The sequence below is a fragment of the Ceratotherium simum genome, chromosome 35 (assembly GCF_057802395.1).
Source record: "Ceratotherium simum simum isolate JZ-2026a chromosome 35, ASM5780239v1, whole genome shotgun sequence".
Lineage (NCBI taxonomy): Eukaryota > Metazoa > Chordata > Mammalia > Perissodactyla > Rhinocerotidae > Ceratotherium > Ceratotherium simum.
In genome coordinates, this window is record NC_141934.1 from 4,307,999 (window position 1) to 4,328,548 (window position 20,550).

The 20,550-nt window shown below is 51.0% G+C and overlaps 1 protein-coding gene across 1 annotated transcript in view; it reads left to right on the top strand.

The window, feature by feature from the left end:
- Nucleotides 1-15,182, top strand: part of LOC147912417 (cationic amino acid transporter 4-like) — a 32,426-nt gene extending 17,244 nt beyond the window's left edge. The window contains exons 2-5 of the mRNA XM_087423894.1: nt 12,004-13,162; nt 13,615-14,207; nt 14,463-14,571; nt 14,671-15,182. Of these exons, the coding sequence (XP_087280020.1) occupies nt 12,181-13,162; nt 13,615-14,207; nt 14,463-14,571; nt 14,671-14,774 (1,788 nt within the window). The 5' untranslated portion in view covers nt 12,004-12,180 and the 3' untranslated portion in view covers nt 14,775-15,182. The remainder of the gene's footprint in view (nt 1-12,003; nt 13,163-13,614; nt 14,208-14,462; nt 14,572-14,670) is intronic.
- Nucleotides 15,183-20,550: the final 5,368 nt, after the last annotated feature.

Below are 20,550 nucleotides of genomic sequence, written 5' to 3' on the forward strand. Positions count from 1 at the left end.
TAGTTTTAATTACATATACTAATTAAAATTTTTAACCCTTACAAGCCTTAGTGAAACTAAAAAGTGAGCAATTATGAACTTTTTATTCCTATAATTTTATTTATTTATTTATTTTCCCCCAAAGCCCCAGTAGATAGTTGTATGTCATAGCTACACATCCTTCTAGTTGTTGTATGTGGGACGCGGCCTCAGCATGGCCGGAGAAGTGGTGCGTTGGTGCGCGCCCGGGATCTGAACCTGGGCCACCAGCATCGGGGCGCGTGCACTTAACCGCTAAGCCACGGGGCCGGCCCAATTATGAACTTTTATATTAGCATTCTAAACAGTTTTCATAATTTCTAGAAACATGCTACTTGATAATACAATTTGTAATAAAATATAAGACATGTTTACTAATAGACCCAAACATCTTTTTGTTTCTTTGTAACAAGAAGCCAAAAGTAGATAAACTTAGACATGTTTAGAACTGATGTTTCAGTATGTTATCTCATTTGAAAATGACAGCGATATTCAATGAGTTTTTTTTTATCGTTTAATTTCAGCTAGCGGGCCTGCCCCGTGGCTTAGTGGTTAAGTGCGTGCGCTCCGCTGCTGGCGGCCTGGGTTCGGATCCCGGGTGCGCACTGACGCACCGCTTCTCTGGCCATGCTGAGGCTGTATCCCACATAACAGCAACTAAAAAGATGTGCAGCTATGACATACAACTATCTACTGGGGCTTTGGGGGGAAAAAAAATTAATTTCAGCTAGCAAAACTTCAAAGTTTCAAGTTACCAGAGAGATTTTGGAAGTTATCTTAAATATACATGCCATAACACATAAAAAGTTCACCCAAGACTTTTCTCTTTTTCACATCTATTTACTCATTTCCAATATTTAGACTGCCTACAAAACTTCATGATACATTAGACAAAATTAGCTATCATTTGGAGTTAATATTTTTGCTAACAAATTTTGTAATAGAAATAACGTCAGCATATTTGCCCAATAAACGTAGGATAAATGCTGCGTCTGCATCATATCCAATGCTGATAACTCTGAGGACATGTCCATTTTAATCAAACCAACATCTTAGGTAAGCTTTTAGTTACCAAAGATTAATTTATATCTTGTTAACTTGAAGGACATTTGGGTTAGTTTCTATTACATTTAGAAGTAATTTATATAAGCGCTTACTTGAAGCCAATTGAGTAGAGCTCTTTAGAAACTATAGCATCCAGGGCCGGCCCCGTGGCTTAGCGGTTAAGTGCGCGCGCTCCGCTGCTGGCGGCCCGGGTTCGGATCCCGGGCGCGCACCGACGCACTGCTTCTCCGGCCATGCTGAGGCCGCGTCCCACATACAGCAACTAGAAGGATGTGCAGCTATGGCAGACAGCTATCTACTGGGGCTTTGGGAGAAAAATAAATAAATAAAATCTTTAAAAAAAAAAAAAAAAAAGAAACTATAGCATCCAAAGTTAGTATGTCACACATACATAGCACACATATAGACACACATACACAGAGGCTCCACAGCTACTGTTTTAAAATTATTGCCGTGAATCAGATGCGGTAATCCAAGGCTCCCTAGCTGTGAATCCAAATTTTGTTTTAAGCCTGTTTTATTAATATCTGTGGAGAAGACACTCAAGATGCTAGATTTTTGGCGAGGACACTCTTATGGCTAGTTTTCTTTTCTCTTTTTGTTTTTTCAGTCTTAGGAATTAGTGATGGGCTAGATACTTCCTGGAGTTTGCAAGCTCTTTAAGACAAGGGAAGTGGAACCTGAACTGCCTCTAGAGCTGCATTTGCAGTCTTGCAAGGAGTTTTTAAAGCACAGTTGCTCTTGATTTCTCAGAAATTGGGTTGTAACTCAAATGACATTATAGGTTGAGCTACCTGTCCAACTACATCACCAAGGCACAGAGAAACCATTCAAGTTTTCTCCAAGATGGAGTTTCTAGAGCATATTTGCCTTATCATTTTCTAACATCACAATATCTATGAGCGTGTTGAGAGGAACAAGGGAGGCTTTGGAATTGGAAAAAGGACAAGTGAACTTTGAATCACCTTCTGGAGACATACTTCCTGCCCTGCAGAGATGTGCAAGAGAAACATGGTTGTTTCCAGTTCCCCAAAGAACTGGAAGTGTCGACCCACCCTTTCAGCTACATTTTTCCAATTTAGAAGTTTTTCCAATTTAAGGATCCATCCTCAGACCTTTGACGAGTAGGATCTTAATAGCGACTCCAACCAATAAGCATTTATGGCTTAACTATGGACGCAAGAGGTGCCCCCAAAAGAGAGTGCAAAAGAAGCAACCCTCAGAAGATCCAGAAAGTTCACTCCTAAAAATAGCCCAAGAAAGCAAAGGCTTCTGCTACACAGATGGTAGTGCACTAACAAACAACGAAGGTTGCGATGACTAAGGTCCCCCACTGAGGTCCCCCGATGGCCTGGGACCTCTAATGACAAACTCCCCTGAGAGTTGACACAGCTGGACAAAGAGAGCACATCACAGAGGCCCAGTCTGCTGGACTGGCCACCAGGATACACATCAGCACATGCATCCTCCAGATGATGGAGAGCAAAGAGGTCACAAAGCCAAGCTCTTCAAGACATAGAAGAAGGCGAAAGGAAAAAAACAAATCTCACCTTATATACACATTAAGAGCTTTAGCTGTGGTTTGGGTCTCTTGGAGCCAGATTAATACCTGGGGGGAGGTGCTGCAGGGTTGGGGCCTGTGTGTGCTATACAGAGTACCTCATCATTGCGTGGATATTTTCTTGAGGTTGGTGGGGGTCTGTCGTCAGCTACCTCAATCTGTGACCAAGTTATCCTATCATGGGAGTCTTCTGGAGGTGGCAAACGCCCTAATGACTCTTAACTTCTTGACTCATGCCCACCAATTTTGTGGCCCTTTTTGGCTTCCAAGATGCCCTTAGCAGCAGCTTCCACTTTATGCACGTACTCCATAGATGGGCCTTACAGTGAAGTTTACTGCAGGCCCACCCAGACAACAGGCTTGTGGAGATGCCTGCATCGTATCCTATGTTTTTTTCTTTTTATGAGGAACAACACAAATTGACAGAGACGAGGGAAAATACTGGCTATCTCTGGGAGTAGAAGATTAAGAAACCAAAGAATATTCAGTATTTTGTACCATGTACTCATAGCTAGAAGTTGCCCAATTTGGGAAAATGCAGCCTAAGGGCTACAGGAGGGGATCAAATTCGCATTTCCCATTGTTTCAGAATTTAGACACAGCCGGTTAAAAGTGTATTTATCCTGCAGCTAGAACCAGAATGTGAAAATTTTGGGTGTTCCTGAAACCAAGACCCTCACAATGAAGGCCCAGGCAAAGCTTCCTTCTAATGGCCAATGTAATTCCCCTGAGGCTGACGGCAGTTTGGTAGGACCCTTAGCCTCACACGGGAATGCAACCTGCATTTCTGTCCAGCCATCTCTGGTTGCAAAATGAAGTGCCATTGCATTTTTGTCCCACTGTAATTTTGGGACCCCCCCCAATCTGAAGATTATCAAGCCTTGCCCTCAGGACACAAAACAAGCTTGGTGAGACTCTGCAGTCCTCTGCAAACATTTACAGCTCCTGGAACCTCTAGGTCGAATGGTGAAGCCCTTGACTGTTTAAAGATTTCCTTGTTTCTCAGTTTAAAAGCTCAAAAGGAGCCTCAAGTGGCTGCTGTAATTTTAAGTTATCACAGGTTATCTTGCAGCTGTGTACAGTTATCCCCATTTTAGGGGGCTTTTCCCAAAGTAGCCTCAACAAACAGGGTAATCTCTAGAGAGAGTTTGTTACGGTTACTGAGAAACTCAGTTCCCAAAACAGCTAGTTCAATTCAGACAAACATTAACACACAATACAGTTCTACATATAACACAGACCAGAATACTAGCTAGTTTTCCAGGAGTAGCTCAGAACCACTGCCTGGAGCTACTCAAAATCAGATTGCTGGAGGCAGTTGAGAACCAGTGCCTCGACTTGCTCAGATGCAGAAGCAACTTCATGATGAGCCTTTTATCCTGCCTCTAATTACCTTGGGTGGTTCAGGTAGGTTCAGGTCTCAGCCCACCAGGGTCCCCAGAATACAAGCCAAACTTAGATTTCCAGGAAATCAAACCAGAGAGATGAGGTAAGGAACAGTTGCTTTCTTTCTTTTTTTCTTAATAAAGCTGGGGTTTTTTTTTGAGGAAGATTGGCCCTGTGCTAACATCTGTTGCCAATCTTCCTCTTTTTCTTTTTCCTCCCCAAAGGCCCAGTACATAGTTGTATATCCTAGTTGTAGAGTTGTAGCTCTTCTATGTGGGATTCCGCCTCAGCATGGCTTGATGAGCGATGAGTAAGTCCGTGCCTAGGATCTGAACTGGCGAACCCTGGGCCACCGAGGCGGAACGTGCACACTTAATCGCTATGCCACTGGGCTGGCCCCAGCAGTTTCTTGCTTAAAGTTACTTACCCAGAGCCCAGAGCCATCTTGATCCAGAAGCTGTTTCTTCTCCCAAAGGAAGAAAAATGCCTTGGGCCTAGAGCAGTGCAGCGGGAAACAGGAATCCAATCAGTTGAGCCTCTAGATGGTGTTGTCTTAGGCAGCTGTGTAGGGCCGATGAAAAGACTGCACACCCCTCTGGGGGTTCCAGAGCCTTGGGCAGGTGGTCACAGGACCTTTGTCCCTTCTTGGTCACCAATTGTTACCACACAGAATTGGGGTTCTCTGCCCAATGCGCATAAACACGCCAATTAATTATGGCATCAGCCTTTGGGAAAAGAGATCAGCTTTATTCTGTGAGATGGATCTGCCAGGAGACAGGGGCCATGTCCCCTGAGATCTGTCTCCCTGATTCAGGATTTGGGGTGAAATGTAAGAGGTTAGGCAGAACAGGCGGCCACTTGGAAACCCTGGACACGTTTACACTGGTGGGCTTCAAGCATTTATGGTAAAGTTATAAATGGTTATGACAGCATTCTAAACATTCACGATGGGGTTCTAAACACTTTTGATAAGGTGTGGATGGAATTTTAACATCGGATCTTCCTGAATGATGGATCCCTCACTTCTGATAAGAGTCTGACTGTCAAGTTCCAGTCGTGTCCCTGTCCTGGGGTTCTGTGGGAGGGAGGGTCTTTGGTTCTGAGGTCATTTCAGGTCACGATTTCTTCTTTTGTGCATGCCCTGGCTATGTGACTTTGCAGATTTTCTGAAAGGCAGTTCTCAATCACTCTGTTGATAAGAGATGGAGTCAGTTGAACTGGTCCTGGAGGGCCCGAGGTTACAGAATGACAGCAGAGAAATCCCTCAATTTAGTGATCATGGTCACCGATCAAGGAAAAACCCCTGCTGAAGGAATCCCCTCCTGTGGCAATGGCCGCCACACTAGACTGAGAATCATCTTCTTCATGGTCACCTCCTGGTCCCTAAAAAAGGCACTGACCTCGACCAAATGGAGGGAGGTCAGAACCTGAGAGGACCCACAATTGGAAGAGTCTGTGATCTATGGAAACAGTGAGCCCCAGTGGCTCGTGTGGCTACCATACCCGGTTCCAGAGGGGGCAGGTCCGTGAAGGTGAGATCACTTCAGGTCCTGCTTTCTGACACCGTGTATGTTAACCTAAAAATAGAGAGCCAATATGACAGGCAGAGAGGCATTTATTTGTGGATCAGAGAATTGCAATTTAGGGAGCACAGATTCAGGTGGAAACACAAATAGTGTCCCGCTAGGGAGCAAAAGGGCCTTTTAAAGGCACAGAAGGGAGGTTTGCGTTACAAAGAATGTTTAATTTGGTTTGGGGGCAAAAGCTAATCTTGGCTAAAAATAATTGACTGCTAAGGCTAGCTGGAGGGAGGGAACAGTCCATCGCTGTGAGGAGCTGCAGGTTTCTTGCAGCGTTACTCAATTCAAAAGTTCACGTTCTGCCTGATGAGGATGTGCATAAGACCCATTTCCTTCATGGCTTCCCAGCTCCATTTTAAAGCCCTTAGTCATAAGTGACTCCGTTTTGTTTCACATTTCACAACCTCAGTCAGGTAATGCACAAGGGGCCCGCTTGGGGGAAACACTGGTCTCCTGACTTCTTACTCTGTTCCTCTGTTTACCAGGCTGCATCTCTGTCGGGCACTCAGCCCTTCCTGCCCCTGGAGTTCTCTCTTGCAAACAGTTTGGTACTTTATCTTTTATTTAGATAAAAACTTTATTCACATACCATAATATTCACCAACTGAGAATGTACGCTTCAGTGGGTTGTAGTATATCCACAGAATTGTGCAACCATCACCACTATCTAATTTCAGAACATTTTCATCACCCCAAAAAGAAAAGCTATACCCATTGGCAGTCACTTCCCATTCCTCTCTCCCCCCATCCCCTGGCAATTTACTCTCTGTCTCTGTGGATTTGCCTATTCTGGGCATTTCATATCAATGAAATCATACAATATATGGTCTTTTGTAACTGGCTTCTTTCACTTAGCATAATGATCTACAGGAAGACGAAAAGAGTTCATATTTGGTAAACAAATGTTTGCATTGTCCCGTCTATAGACAGTGGGACCCTAAGGAGATCTTTTGATGAAATGGCCCTTGCTAGATGCCTTGCTGCCTGCCACACTTAGAATTATCCATGGTAAGAGCTACTTCTTGGGACAGGACCTTCTCTCTTAAATTCTATTAGGCAGTTTGGGGAAGGTCAAATATTCTTCCTGAGTCTTCTGACCCTTGATTGTCTTCACCTTGAGATAATCTGCATACCAGAGTGGCACATCTTGGGGCGGCCTGCCCTGAACTCTGTCAAAGGTTTATGGCAACCCTACATCAAGCAAGTTTCTTGGCACCAGTTTTCCAACACCGTTTGCTCACTTTGTGTCACATTTTAATAATTCTGGCAATGTTTCAAACTTTTTCATTATTATTAATTTGTTATGACGATCTGTGATCAGTGATCGTTGATGTTAGTATTTTAATTATTCTGGGGTGCCACGAACTGTGCCTATATATGATAGCAAACTTAATCGATAAATGTTGTGTCTGTTCTGAGTGCTCCACCGACCGGCTGTTCCCCTGTCTTTCTCCCTCTCCTCAGGCCTCCCTATTCCCTGAGACACAACACTATTAAAATTAGGCAAATTAATAACCTTACAATGGCCCCTAAGTGTTCAAGTGAAAGGAAGAGTTGCATGTCTCTTGCTTGAAATCAACAGCTAGAAATGATTAATTAAGCTTCCTGAGGAAGGCGTGTCAAAAGCCTAGATAGGCCAAAAGCTAGGCCTCTTCTGCCAGACAATTAGCCAAGCTGTGAATGCAAAGGAAAAGTTCTGGAAGGAAATTAAAACTGCTACTCCAGTGAACACACAAATGATAAGAAAGCGAAACAGCCTTATTACTGATATGGAGAAAGTTTTAGTGGTCTGGATAGAAGATCAAACCAGCCACAGCATTCCCTTAAGCCAAAGCCTAATCCAGAGCAAGGCCCTAACTCTCTTCAATTCTGTGAAGGCTCAGAGATGAGGAAGCTGTAGAAGAAAGGGTTGAAGCTAGGAGAAGTTGGTTCATGAGGTTTCAGGTAAGAAGCTGTCTCCATAACATAAAAGTGAAGGAGAAGCAGCAAGTGCTGGTGTAGAAGCTGCAGCAGATTATCCAGAAGATCTAGCTAAGATCATTAATGAAGGAGGCTGCTCTAAACAACAGATTTTCAGTGTAGATGAAACAGCCTTATATTGGAAGAAGATGCCATCTAGGACTCTCATAGCTAGAGAGGAGAAGTCAATGCCTGGCTTCAAAGCTTCAAAGGACAGGCTGACTCTCTTGTTAGGGGCTAATGCAGATGGTGACTTTAACTTGAAGCCAATGCTCATTTACCTTTCCAAAAATCCTAGGGCTGTTAAGAATTGTGCTAAATCTACTATGCCTGTGCTCCATAAATGGAACAGCAAAGCCTGGATGACAGCACATCTCTTTACAACATGGCACACTGAATATTTTAAGCCCACTGTTGAGAACTGCCCAGAAAATATTACTGCTGGGGCTGGCGAGGTGGTTAGCGGTTAAGTTCATGTGCTCCGCTTTGGCGGCCTGGGGTTTGCAGGTTCAGATCCTGGGCACAGGCCCACACACCGCTTGTCAAGCCGTGCTATGGTGGCATCCCACATAAAAAAGTAGAGGAAGATGGGCATGGATGTTAGCCCAGGGCCAGTCCTCCTCACACACACACACACACACACACACACACACACACACACACACAAATATTACTGCTCATTGACAATGCACCAGGTTGTCCAAGAGCTCTAATGGAGATGTACAACAAGATTAATGTTGTTTTCATGCCTGCCAACACAACATCCATTCTGCAGGTTCTGGGCAGTCATTTTAATCATGGATCAAGGAGTAATTTTGACCTTCAAATCTTATTATTTGAGAAATACATTTCATAAGGCTATAGCTGCCATAGATAGTGATTACTCTGATGGATCTGAGCAAAGTAAATTGAAAACCTTCTGGAAAGGATTCACCATTCTAGATGCCATTAAGAACACTCGTGATTCATGGGAAAAGGTCAAAATATCAACATTAGCAGGAGTTTGGAAGAAGTTGATTCCAACCCTCATGGATGACTTTGAGGGGTTCAAGACTTCAGCGGAGGAAGCCACTGCACATGTGGTAGAAATAGCAAGAGAACTAGAATCGGAAGTGGAGCCTGAAGATGTGACTGAATTGCTGTAATCTCATGATAAAACTTTAATGGATGAGGAGTTGTGTCTTATGGATGAACAAAGAAAGTGGTTTTTTGAGATGGAATCTACTCCTGCTGAAGATGCTGTGAAGATTGTTGAAATGACAGCAAGGGATTTAGGATATTACACAAACTTAGTTGATGAAGCAGCAGCAGGTTTTGAGAGGACTGACGCCATTTTGAAAGAAGTTCTACTGTGGGTAAAATGCTGTCAAACAGGATAGCATGCTACAGAGAAATCTTTAGCGAAAGGAAGAGTCACTTGATGTGGCAGACTTCATTGTTGTTGTATTTTAAGAAATTGCCACAGCCACCCGAACCTTCAGCAACCACCACCCTGATCAAGGCAAGACCCTGCATCAGCAAAAAGATTACTACTCACTGAAGCTCAGATGATGGTTAGCATTTTTTAGCAATAAAGTATTTTTTAATTTATGTTTCTACATTCTTTTTTTAGACAATTCTGTTGCACACTGAATAGACTACAGTATTGTGTAAACATAACTTTTATATGCACTGGGAAATCAAAAAATTTATTGTGTGTGACTCACTTTATTGTGACATTCATTTTATTGTGGTGATCTGCAACTAAACCCACAACATCTCCAAGTTATGCCTGTATAGTTTCAGCTCTGAGGTTTAGGTCTCTGATACACTTTGAGTTAATTTTTGTATGTGGTGTGAGGCAGGAGTCTGACTTCATTCGTTTGCACGTGGATATCCAGTTGTTGCAGCACAGTGTGTTGAAAAACTATTGTTTCCCACATTGAATTGTTTTGGCACTCTAGTCAAAAATCAACTGGCCATCGAGAGAATGAGAGTACGAGGCATAGACTAGGATAAAATATTTGTAACAGACATATCTGATAAAGGATTGTTATCCAAAATATACAAGGAACTCTTAAAAATGAACAATAAGAAAACTAACAACCCAATAAAAAATGTAAAAAAGACCTGAACAGACACCTCACCAAAGAAGATATACAGTTGGCAAATAAGCCTATGGAAAGATGTTCCACATCATATGTCATTAGGGAATTGCAAATTAAAGCAACAATGATGTACCACTACACACCTCAGTGTCTGTAAAATGGCAAAAATCTAGTACACTGACGATAACAAGTGTTGTTGAGGATGCAGAGCAAAGGAATGCTCCTTTGTTGCTGGTGGGAATACAATGTGGTACAGCCATTTTGGAGAACAGTTTGGGAGTTTCTTATAAAACTAAACATACTTTTACCATATGATTCAGCAGCCACACTCCTTGGTACTGACCCAAATGAGTTGAGAACTTATGTTCACACAAAAACCTGCACACGGATGTTTACCGCAGCTTCATTCATAATTGCCAAAACTTGGAAGCAACCGAGATGTCCTTCAGTAGGTGAACGGATAAATAAACTGTGGTCCATGCATACAAGAAATATTACTCAGTGCTAAGAAGAAAGGAGCTATCAAGCCATGAAAAGACATAAGACAACTTTAAATGCATATGACTAAGTGAAAAAGTCCAATCTCAAAAGGCTACATACTGTGTGATTCCAACTCTCTGACACTCTGGAAAGGCAAAACTGTGGAGACAGTGAAAAGATCAGTGGTTGCCAGGGGTTAGTGGGGAGGGAGGGATGACTAGGTGAAGCACAGAGGAATTTTAGGGCACACTTTAACAGTGTACACATGTCCTTATACATTTGTCAAAAGCCATGGAATGCACAACACCAAGAGTGAGCCCTAATGTAAACTGTGGACTTCAGGTGATAATGACATGTCAGTGTATGCTCATCAATTACAGCAAATGTACCAGTCTGGTGGGGATGTTGATAGTGGGGGAGGCTGTGCATGTGTAGGGGCTGGGGGTATAGGGGAACTCCACCTCCTGATCAATTTTGTTGTGAACCTAAAACTGCTCTAAAGAATAAAGTTTATTTTTAAAAAATCAATTGGCCATTAATTTAAATTGGCCATACATTTTTAAACATTAATTTTCCATACTTTTGGACTCTCAATTCTATTCCATTGATCTATGTCTATCCTTATTTCAGCAACACACTGTCTTGATTTCTGTAGCTTTGTAGTCAGTTTAGAAATCAGAAAGTGTAAGTCCTCCAACTTTGTTCTTTGTCAAAATTGTTTTGGCTCTTCTGGGTCCCCTGCATCTCCATATGAATTTTAGGATCAGTTTGATAATTTCCGCAACATAGGCAGCTGGGATTTTGATAGGGATTTCACTGAATCTGCAGACCAATTTGGGGAGTATCGCCTTCTTGAAAATATTACGTTTTCCAGTCCATGAAGGTGGATGTATTTCTACTTATTTAGGTCTTCTTTTACTTTTTTCAATGATGTTTAGTAGACTTCAGTGTACAAGTCTTGAATTTCTTCTGTTAAAATCATTCTAAGTATGTTTATACATAAATTTATTCCTTTTGATGCTATGTAGGCAGAATTGTTTTCTTAATTTCATTTCTGGATAGTTCATTGCTTGTGTATAGAATAACAATTGATTTTTGTATGTTGATCTTGTATCCTGCACCTTTGCTGAACTTGATTATTCTAATATTTTCTGTGTGGATTCCTTAGGATTTTCTCTACATAAGATCATGTCATCTGAGGCTAGAGATAGTTTTACTTCTTCCTTTCCAATCTGGATTCCTTTTATATCATGTTCTCCCCTAATAGCCGTGGCCCGAGCCTCCAGTAAAATGTTGAGTACAAGTGGTGAGAGAGGACATCCTGATGTTGTTCCTGATCAAAGGGAGAGCTTTCAGTCTCTCACCATTGAGTGTAGTAGCCGAGGGTTTATCTTAGATGGTCTTTTAGTTTGAGGGTGGTCCCTTCTGTTCCAGGATTGTTGACTGTTTTTCTCTGTGTCCGTTGAGATGATCATGTGGTTTTTGTCCTTTATTAATATGACGTCATACATTGATTTTTGTATGTTAAATCCATTTTGCATTCCTGAGACAAATCTCGCTTGGTGATTTTTATATGTTGCTGGATTCGATTTGCTGGTATTCAGTCGAGCAATTCTGCATCTATATTCATAAAAGATATTGGTCTGTAGCTTTCTTTCCTTGTGATATCTTTGTTGAGTTTGGTGTCAGTGTGATCCTGGCTTTGTAGGATGAGGGAGGAAGTGTTCTGGGGCTGCCCCCTCCACACCCACAGGGCCCCTCCCAAACACGCTCAAGTCCGGCTCCACTAGGCTCCCTCACTTGACTGGAAATCAGGCCAAAGGGATCTCCATGCTTTCTTGTGACCTCCTGCTCACCCTGCTCACAGGCCCTGACCCCTGCCTCATCCAGCCCTCCAGCTGGCCAGTGGTTCCAAGCTTGGGTCCCCAGGGCAATGTGAGAACAAGGACTGAAGACTGGTCAGGACCCGGGTCGGCAGCCTGTCACTCCCTCTGGCCCTCGTAGTTGGCGGCAGCTGGCTTGGTGCTCCTCTCAGCTGCCCACCATGGCCCAGGGGCTGCCCAGCACCACCAGCCTGGTGTGCTTCTGCCAGAAGCTGAACCGACTGAAGACACTGGAGGAGTCCACCAGGGAGACGCCATTGCGACGCCACCTGACCACGGCGCACCTGAGCCTGCTGGGTGTGGGTACCACGGTAGGCGTGGGCCTGTATGTGCTCATGGGCACTGTGGCCAAGGAGATGGCCGGCCCTGCGGTGCTTGTGTCCTTCATTGTGGCTGCTGTGGGCTCCCTGCTGGCAGCCCTATGCTATGCGGAGTTTGAGACACGTGTGGCCCACACAGGCTCTCCCTACCTGTTCACCTACGTGTCCATGGGTGAGCTGTGGGCCTTCCTCACTGGCTGGAATGTGCTCCTCCAGTGCCTCATTGATGGTGCTGCTGTGGCCCGCGCCTGGAGCCGTAACCTGGACTCCATCTTCAGCTACCGTATCCGCAGCTTCACTGAGGCCCATGTGGGCATCTGGCAGGTGCCCCTCCTGGCCCAGTACCCAGACTTCTTGGCTGCTGGCATCACACTTTTGGCTTCCGCATTTATCTTCTGCGGAGCCCGCATTACTTCCTGGCTCAACCGCGCCTTCTCTGCCGTCAGCCTAGTTGTCGTCATCTTCATCATCATCCTGGGGTGTGTCCTGGCCCGTCCGCACAACTGGAGCACTGAGGAGGGGGGCTTTGCGCCCTTCGGCTTCTCCGGCATCATGACTGGCGCTGCCACCTGCTTCTACGCTTTCGTGGGCTTTGGTGCCATTTCTGCCTCCAGCAAGGAGACCCAGAACCCGAAGCGAGCTGTGCCTATGGCCATCGCCATCTCGCTTGGCCTGGTGGCTGGTGCCTACATCCTCGTCTCCACGGTGCTCACCCTCATGGTGCCCTGGCACAGCCTGGACCCTTACTTGGGGCTTGCTGATGCCTTCTACCAGCGGGGCTATAGCTGGGCGGGCTTCATCGTGGCAGCTGGTGCGATCTGCGGTAAGGGCCCCTTCTGAGCAAGGTGGGAGGGGACAGGGAAGTGGGGCCCTGCCCTAAGCCTCCCAGGGAACACATCTCCATTTGGGCCTGTGTTCCCAGTTGCATCATGGGCCCAGGAAGGGGCTAATGATTAGACTCTCCACCCAGGCTTGTTGGGAGGGAACTACTCACCCCCCCCCCCAATTGTACATAGAATGTCGGCTCTGGGCACGTGCTTCCGAGTCCTTTCCTGGCAGAGGGACTCAGCCCTCATCACATTCTCCAGTGGGTCTGTCACCTAAACTGGGCTGTCCCATTCCTGGGTGGTGAGGGGGAAAACCCCAGCACTCCATGTACACTCAGGCTCACTCTGAGAGACCAAACTCATGCCTATATCGCCAAGGGGCCACCCCTGCCCTGGCCCCTGGTGGGCCTGTCCACCATGCTGACCAGTCTCCCACCCTCTGTTACAGCCCTGACCACTCTCCTGCTCAACATCTTCTTGTTCCTGCCACCCATGTTCTCTGCCATGGCCGCTGACGGGCTCTTCTTCCAGGTGTTTGCTCACTTGCACCCTCGGACGCAGGTGCCCATGGTGGGTGTCCTGGTGCTTGGGGTCCTCATGGCTTTTCTTGCGCTGCTGCTGGACCTCGAGGCACTGGTCCAGTTCCTGCCCGTTGGGATACTGCTGGAATGTACCATCGTGCCCACCAGCTTTATCGTGCTACGCTTCCACAAGGCCCCTCCATCCAGGTCCCCCGGCCGAGTCAGCCCTGGGGGCACAGAGCAGGCCTCAGCCCCTGAGCCCGGGCAGCTGCGACCAGCCCTGAGGCCCTACCTCGGCTTCCTGGGTGGGTGCCGGCCTGGAGCTGCCGTGGCTTGGGCACTCCGTGTCCTGGTGGCCTCGGCCATCACTCTGGACTGCGTGTTGGTCTTCGGGGACTCGGCCCTGCACCTCCCGCTCTGGGGCCACACCCTGCTGCTCCTGCTCAGCTCCGTCATGTTTCTGCTCAGTCTCCTAGTCCTGGGGGCCCACCAGCAACAGCGCCGGCAGGACGCCTTCCAGGTACTTCCTCCAGCAGCACCCATCACTCTCAGCCCAGCCAGCTCCCCTCGCCCCTCCCTCCTCTGCTGTGGCAGGGTGCACCAGGGCTCCCAGGGCGGGGGAGGCCAGTCCCCCATCCCCCTTTTTCTGCATGGCAAGTGGGCCCTTGTGTGCAGACTCTCCAGAGAAGGAGAAGACTCTGTGGACTCCTGAGAAATGAGGCCCTGGGCCAGCAGACCTTCCCACAGCCAGCCCAGCCCTGCCCTTGCCCCTCAGGTTCCCCTGGTGCCCCTGACTCCAGCCCTGAGCATCCTCCTCAACATCTTCCTCATGCTGCACCTGAGCTCCCTGGTCTGGCTGGCCCTCTCCATCTGGTTGCTGATTGGTGAGTGGGGGCCAGGCTGTGACCCGGGTGGGCTGCAGGAGGAGGGCAAGCAGGGAAGCAGGGCTGGGACTGCCCCTCAGGCTTGTGCCACCCTTGCAGGACTTGCAGTGTATTTTGGCTACAGCATCCGGCACAGCAAGGAGAACCAGCGGGAGCAGCCGGGGTTGACTGCCTCAAGTGACAACCTGGAGGAGATGTTGTAGGCCCTGCAGCCCCCCAGCCAGGCAGTAGCCCAAGAGCTGGGCCCCACGGAGAAGCCCTCCAGTCCATGAGGACCGCTGCAGCCTGTGTGCCTGTCCCAAGCCCTCAGGGGGCTGGAGGGGATGGCAGACCCTTCTATCCAGGGTGGCTCAGGTTTGCAGGCCTGCCCACGCTGGGGGTCCTCAGGACCTCAGCGCGGGTGCTGAGCTTCGAGTCCTTGGGAGTGGGCTGTGGCCAGTGCTGGTGTGGTGGACCCTGCCCAGCACCTTCCAGTTTATGACCAACTCCAGCCACCTGGGCAGGTGGAGTAGGGTGGGCAGGGAAGAGGCCCGCAGCCCCAGAGATCCACAATAATAACTGCTTGGCCCGCCATGTGGCCTGTTGCTGTGTCCACCTGGCATTCGTTGTGGCACTGAGTCTTCACCTGCCCCTGGGAACCGGGCGATTTTCCCCAATCCACAGCAAAGATGCCGAGGTTCTGTAAAGGGTGGTTCAGCCAAGGCAGGGTCAGCCCTGAGTCAGGGACATGGCCAGGCCTGGGTCCTGGGGTCCTGCCCTCAGGCCAGTGCCCTCTGCACTGCTCAGAGGGGAGCTAGACGTGAAGGAGTCCCTGATGGGGCAAGGTCAGGCTCCCTCTCAGGCTCCCCACGTGTCCCTTCAGGGGAGGATCCAGAGAGCAGAGCCTGGACCCCAAGGAGGCCGCCTGGAAAGGGCAGTGGGGTTCTGGGGTTCCCTCGGTTTCCCAGGGCTCCCAGAGAGCAGGGCACGTGCCTGAGGCCTGCCCTGGGTATAGAGGCCCACCTGCCCGGGTAACATGCATCTCTCAGGCACAGGCCCACATGGCTCCTCTGGGGGTGCACACCCACGTGCAGACTGAGGCACAGCTGGTTCCAAGCTCAGGGCTGCCCGCAGCTCCCCAGCTGCCTCTCCCCCTGCCCGCCCCTCAGGGCTTTGTGATAAAGGCTCGGGATGGGACACACGCGTGCAGGTGGGGGCACAAGAGCCTGGGCCTCTCCGGGTACCTTCCACACCCCTGGTGGCAGTGGGGCTCCAGACCTGGGGGTCCCCAGGCCCACCCTGCACCTCCACTGGTCTCCCCAAGGCCACACTATGTCTACCACAGCCGCCTCCCCCTCCCCGTTCCTGCCTGGAAGGACCACACAGGAAGCTGCTGGCTCTGGCAGCTTTACTCCTCGGCTCTCTGCAGCCTTGACCTCAGCTTTCTCTGGGCCCCAAGGACAACCAGGTACCCGTGACCCCGCTCCAATAACCGGGCTCAGGGCCGTGTTCTCTCACCCTGGCCCTTCTGAACCCGCCTCCCACGGACACGGCTCTGGGGATTGAGAGGAGCAGGGACCCCAAGGCTTTGCTGAGGCTCCAGGTGCCAGATGATTCCAGATGCTGCCCAGCCTGAGCCCCAGCCCTGGCCCTCCCCAACCTGGCTCATGTCGCTCCACCAGCAAGCTGCCAGCATGTCCCTGGTCACCAGGGGCCCAAGAGAATGCCGCCCCTTGTCTCCCTGGGGTGGGTACCCCGAAATCCCTGACCCTCCCTGGGAGCTAGGGAGGGGTTGGCTCCTGCAGCCCTGTTCCTCTCCCCCTGACCATGGGCCCAGGGGGCACGGAGAAATCCTCCAGCAGGCAGGACTCAGGCCCTCAGGAGGATTCCGGAGCCAGAACCAGGCCAGCCTGCTGGAGGCTTCCATGTCCTCTGTTAGGGACATTATTTCCAGCCCCTGGGCTCTACCTGGGGTCATGGTCAGAGCGGGCTCCTCATGCAGTTGCCTCAGGCTGGGGTGGGCAGCTGCCCAGACATGTTCTCAGGTGTGACCTTGGGCAGCAGTGACATATGTGTCCAGATATACAGCCTTCCCACTCCATGGTTCCCAGGAAGCCCGGTGAGCCGGTTCCTGGGTTTTGGGCTGGGGGTCACCAAGGAGACATATAGAAGGTCCCAAAGGACCCACCAACTCAGCCCCTCTACTCTCCCCCCATCCCAGCTCTCCAAAGCCCGAGGCCTGCCACCAGGAAGGGTCCCAAGAGGTGCCCGTGCCCTTGCCTGGGGTCCTAGGGGTTCTGGTTGTCTGCCCACCTCACTCCTCACTCCATGGATGAGGCCCAGAGCTGGGAGGGGACCTGCCCTAGGAACCCAGCCCCAGAGCAGCTGAGATGACTCCTGTCAGGCTTCTTTCTCCCTTGCCTTGGACTCTGGCTGCACAGACCCCCATGCAGGGCCGCTGAGAGGGCAGAGGCTCTACTGTGAGGGGAGTGCTGGCAGGGGGAGCGGGGCTGGGAGCCACACAGGGCCGGAGTTGACCGCAGCCAGTCTGGGGACAGCTGGTGAGCGGGGAGCTGCTGGGAACACTGGAGACAGACTGAGAGAGTGTTGTCCAGAACAGACCCAGCAGGAGCCCCACTGGACCAGCGCCCTGTGTCATGTTCCCCTGCAGGTCTCTGTACACAACTGGCTTCTGTGGTCCCAGGCACCACCCTGCCGAGGCTGGAGTTGGCAGGGGACAGCCTGCTGGGAGCTGAAGGGTGGAGTTCTCCCCCCTACCCCCTGCCCTGATCCTGCTAGGGTTTCATCCAAGAGTCACCAAGGTTGGGCCCCCACCCTTCCCAGCCCCCAACCCCCAACCAGCAGAGAAGGGCTACAGGCCTCAGGAATGGGGCAGCGAGTGGGTGCCCGGGCCACCCAGGAGACGGTGTCCAGCTCCCAGCAGCAGCAGTGGGGGCAGGTGCTGGGCCCCCTCTAAGGCACCTGGGCAGCCGGGTGTGGGGGTGGGGAAGCCGGCTCTGTCTGCTCAGGGTTGGCAGTGCCCTTCAGGGCCTTTGCCTGCAGATGAGGACAGCAGCCCGGGGCTCCAGCCACCATCCTCCGAAGTGTGGCCCAGGGTCCCGGCAGGCCTGCAGCTCCCCTCCTCAGACTTGGTCCTCCAGGGGATATGGGCTTCCCCATCCACGTACAACAGCAGCAGCTGACCTGGAGAAGTTGAACTTGCTGAAGGTGACTGTTTTTGATGAACAGTGTGAGGTTCTCAGCTTGGACCAGCAGGGGCTTCCTACAGGTGGGGGAGGTCAGGGGCAGGCTCTGCTGGTCTTGGGACTGCCCTGGGTGTTGGTGACACTTACACATGCACAGTGTCACTCCATGTTGCACCAGCCCCAGATCTTACAGGGCCTGTGGGTCCCATTGAACTCCACGCACTGGCCCATTTTTATGCCTTGAAAACAAGACAAACTCCAGGCCCTCAAGTCTCCACGGGGAGTGGGGAGGGAGTGAGCAGGGGGCTGTTGGCAGAAAGAAGACACACACAGGCACCACCGGGCCTGCACGTGAGAGCTACCCGGGGTCCCAGCACGGACTCCTGAACCCCCTCCCAGTGGAGGCGCTGGAAGACAAGGCCCACAATTACCATGGCTGTGTGTCCCCGTCTCCCTCGTCAGCCCAGCGGTTCACAGTGGGATGGAGGGTGCTGAGGTGGTGAGAGAGCAGAGTTGTCCAGGCCCAGGAGGTGTCTCCCCTTCGTGACCCAGCCCTGCAATCCATTGAGACACACCCCACCCCTACTTAGCCCCCAGGGTTCCCTGAGTTTGGGGGCACATGGGAAAGCTGGAGGGTGCAAATAAAAGGATGGTCAGAGAAGGGAGCGTGAGAAGCCCCAGCCAGATCAGGGTGCAGTGCTGTATCCCAAGGCAGAGCGAGACTCCTTCCCTCCTGATAGTTCTGTCCCCAGTGGGGGCAGAAGTGACTTCTGGAGGCCCAGCTCCTCTGATCCAACTCAGATGACAGAATAGGGGAGGTGCAGTGACTCTGGGAGGCTAAGTTCATGCCAGGGTGGAGGTGCTAGGTGTGGCAGACAAAGGGCGGGACCCTCGTCAGAGGGGCCGGTAGGGATGTGGGACCCCACACACTGGCCAAGGGACCATAGGCCAGCCCCTTCCTAGCTTGTTCTGTTGTGAAACAGGGACATTAGTGACTGTACACGGTCACAGAGTTCTGGGCATCAGCCCGGAGGGGAGGGTGGCGAGCTTTCTGGGAGTCCCAGACCCAGAGAGGAAGCACCCTCTTCCTCAGGAGGGTCACGCACTCGCACAGACAAGGTTCTGCCAGGTGGAGGGTGGACGCCGCTGTCCAGGGCCCCAGGCTCAGGAGCAGCAGGAGGAACCCAGCACCAAGGTGGCAGGAAGAGCTCGGGGACTTGGTGGCCACCATCATGGAGAGGGAGCCTTCCCAGGGTGGAAAGCAAGGGCTGGCAGGCTCTGATGGTGTCACCTGTGAGGGCTCAGCCTGGCTGCTGCGTGGAGTGCACCTGGGGGCCCACAAGCAGACCACAGGCACAGCGGGGGCAGCAGGGAAACCCGACAGGAGACGGAATGGACAGGAGGAGGGGCAGGGAGGTGTGGAGCCGGCTCCAGCTTTGGTCCTGGTAGAAGCATGGCCCTCAGTGGATGGAAAGAGGCTGCACTGGGAGAGGGAGAGGGTTTCTCCTTGGACGTGGTGGGTGCGCATCAGGAGGCAGCTGTGCTCGGGGCAGGTGGTCACCGGGGCTACAACTCGGGCATCAACAGAACAGAGGTGGAAACTGGGGCTGTAGAGGATCGGGGTGGAGGGAGAAGGGGCTGGAAATGCAGCATGAGAAGGACAGATGAGGCAGACCACAGTGCCCAGGTCAGGGAGGAGAGCACTCAGGAGCACCCGGCCCTGGCCCCCTGCCCCTCCACCCCTCCCTCAAGCTCAAGCCTTGAGTTCCCAGAACCCCCACTCTTATGGGTGCAGCCTTTGAAAATGCAGTACCTCTGGCCTGTCTTCCTGCCCCGTCCCCTTGCCCACCTGGAAACCTCTTACACATCCCCGAGACCCCTGTCCAGGCCACTCCTCTGTCAGGCCCTTCCTGAGCGTGGCCCTGTGGCAGTGCCAGCACCCCCTGTAGCATCACATGCCCCTCTTGTACACACTCGCTGCATGGGTGGGGTCAGAGGTGTCAGCGCCTGGCAGCAGCACCAAGCACCCACCTGTGGCGGCTTCATGAAGTTGGTCACGTCCCACAGCCGGTTCCCCAGCTCCTCTATCTGGGTCCCAGAAACCCCTTTGAGTTTGGTGATGATGGAAATCTGGGGTCCAGGTCCTGCTCCTGGTGACCTTTTGTGGCGAGGAGGGCCACATGGGGAAGAGGCGATTGGCAGTGTGGTGTGTCCCCAGCACACGGTGAGCAGTGGCAGAGCTGGGCCCCACCCATTCAGCCCCTACACCCTGTAGGCTCCCAGCACAGCGTTCAGGGCCCCCACCTCTTCTCCACCCTCATTTCCACCCCAAATGCTGCACAGGCCAGAAGTCCCGGCCACGCATGGGAGAGCCAGTGCTCTCAGACCCAGATGCCCACCACCACCTCCTTCACCAGCCTTCACCAGCCTTCACCCTCCCCTGCCCCGTCCAGACCCAGCTCCATCCTTAAAGGCTCCCCTGACCCAGCCACAACTGTGGTCTTTTTCAGCGGCCCCAGGGCTCCAGCTCTCAGAGGAGTCAGGGACTACCTCCTGCCCCTCCCAGGGCCTCCTGGGCAGAGTGAGACCCATTCTGCTCTGTGCCCAGAGCCCAACATGGGGCTGGGGACAAGGTCCAGGAAAGGAGGCAGGTGGGCACACAGGAGGACACGGGCACACAGGAGGACACAAGCACACAGCTTGCTCTTGTACCTGCTGCCTCGAGACAGACAGAGACCCTTCCTTCTGCCCCCACCATGTCCCAACCTGCCCCCTCCACTGCCACCAGTCCAGC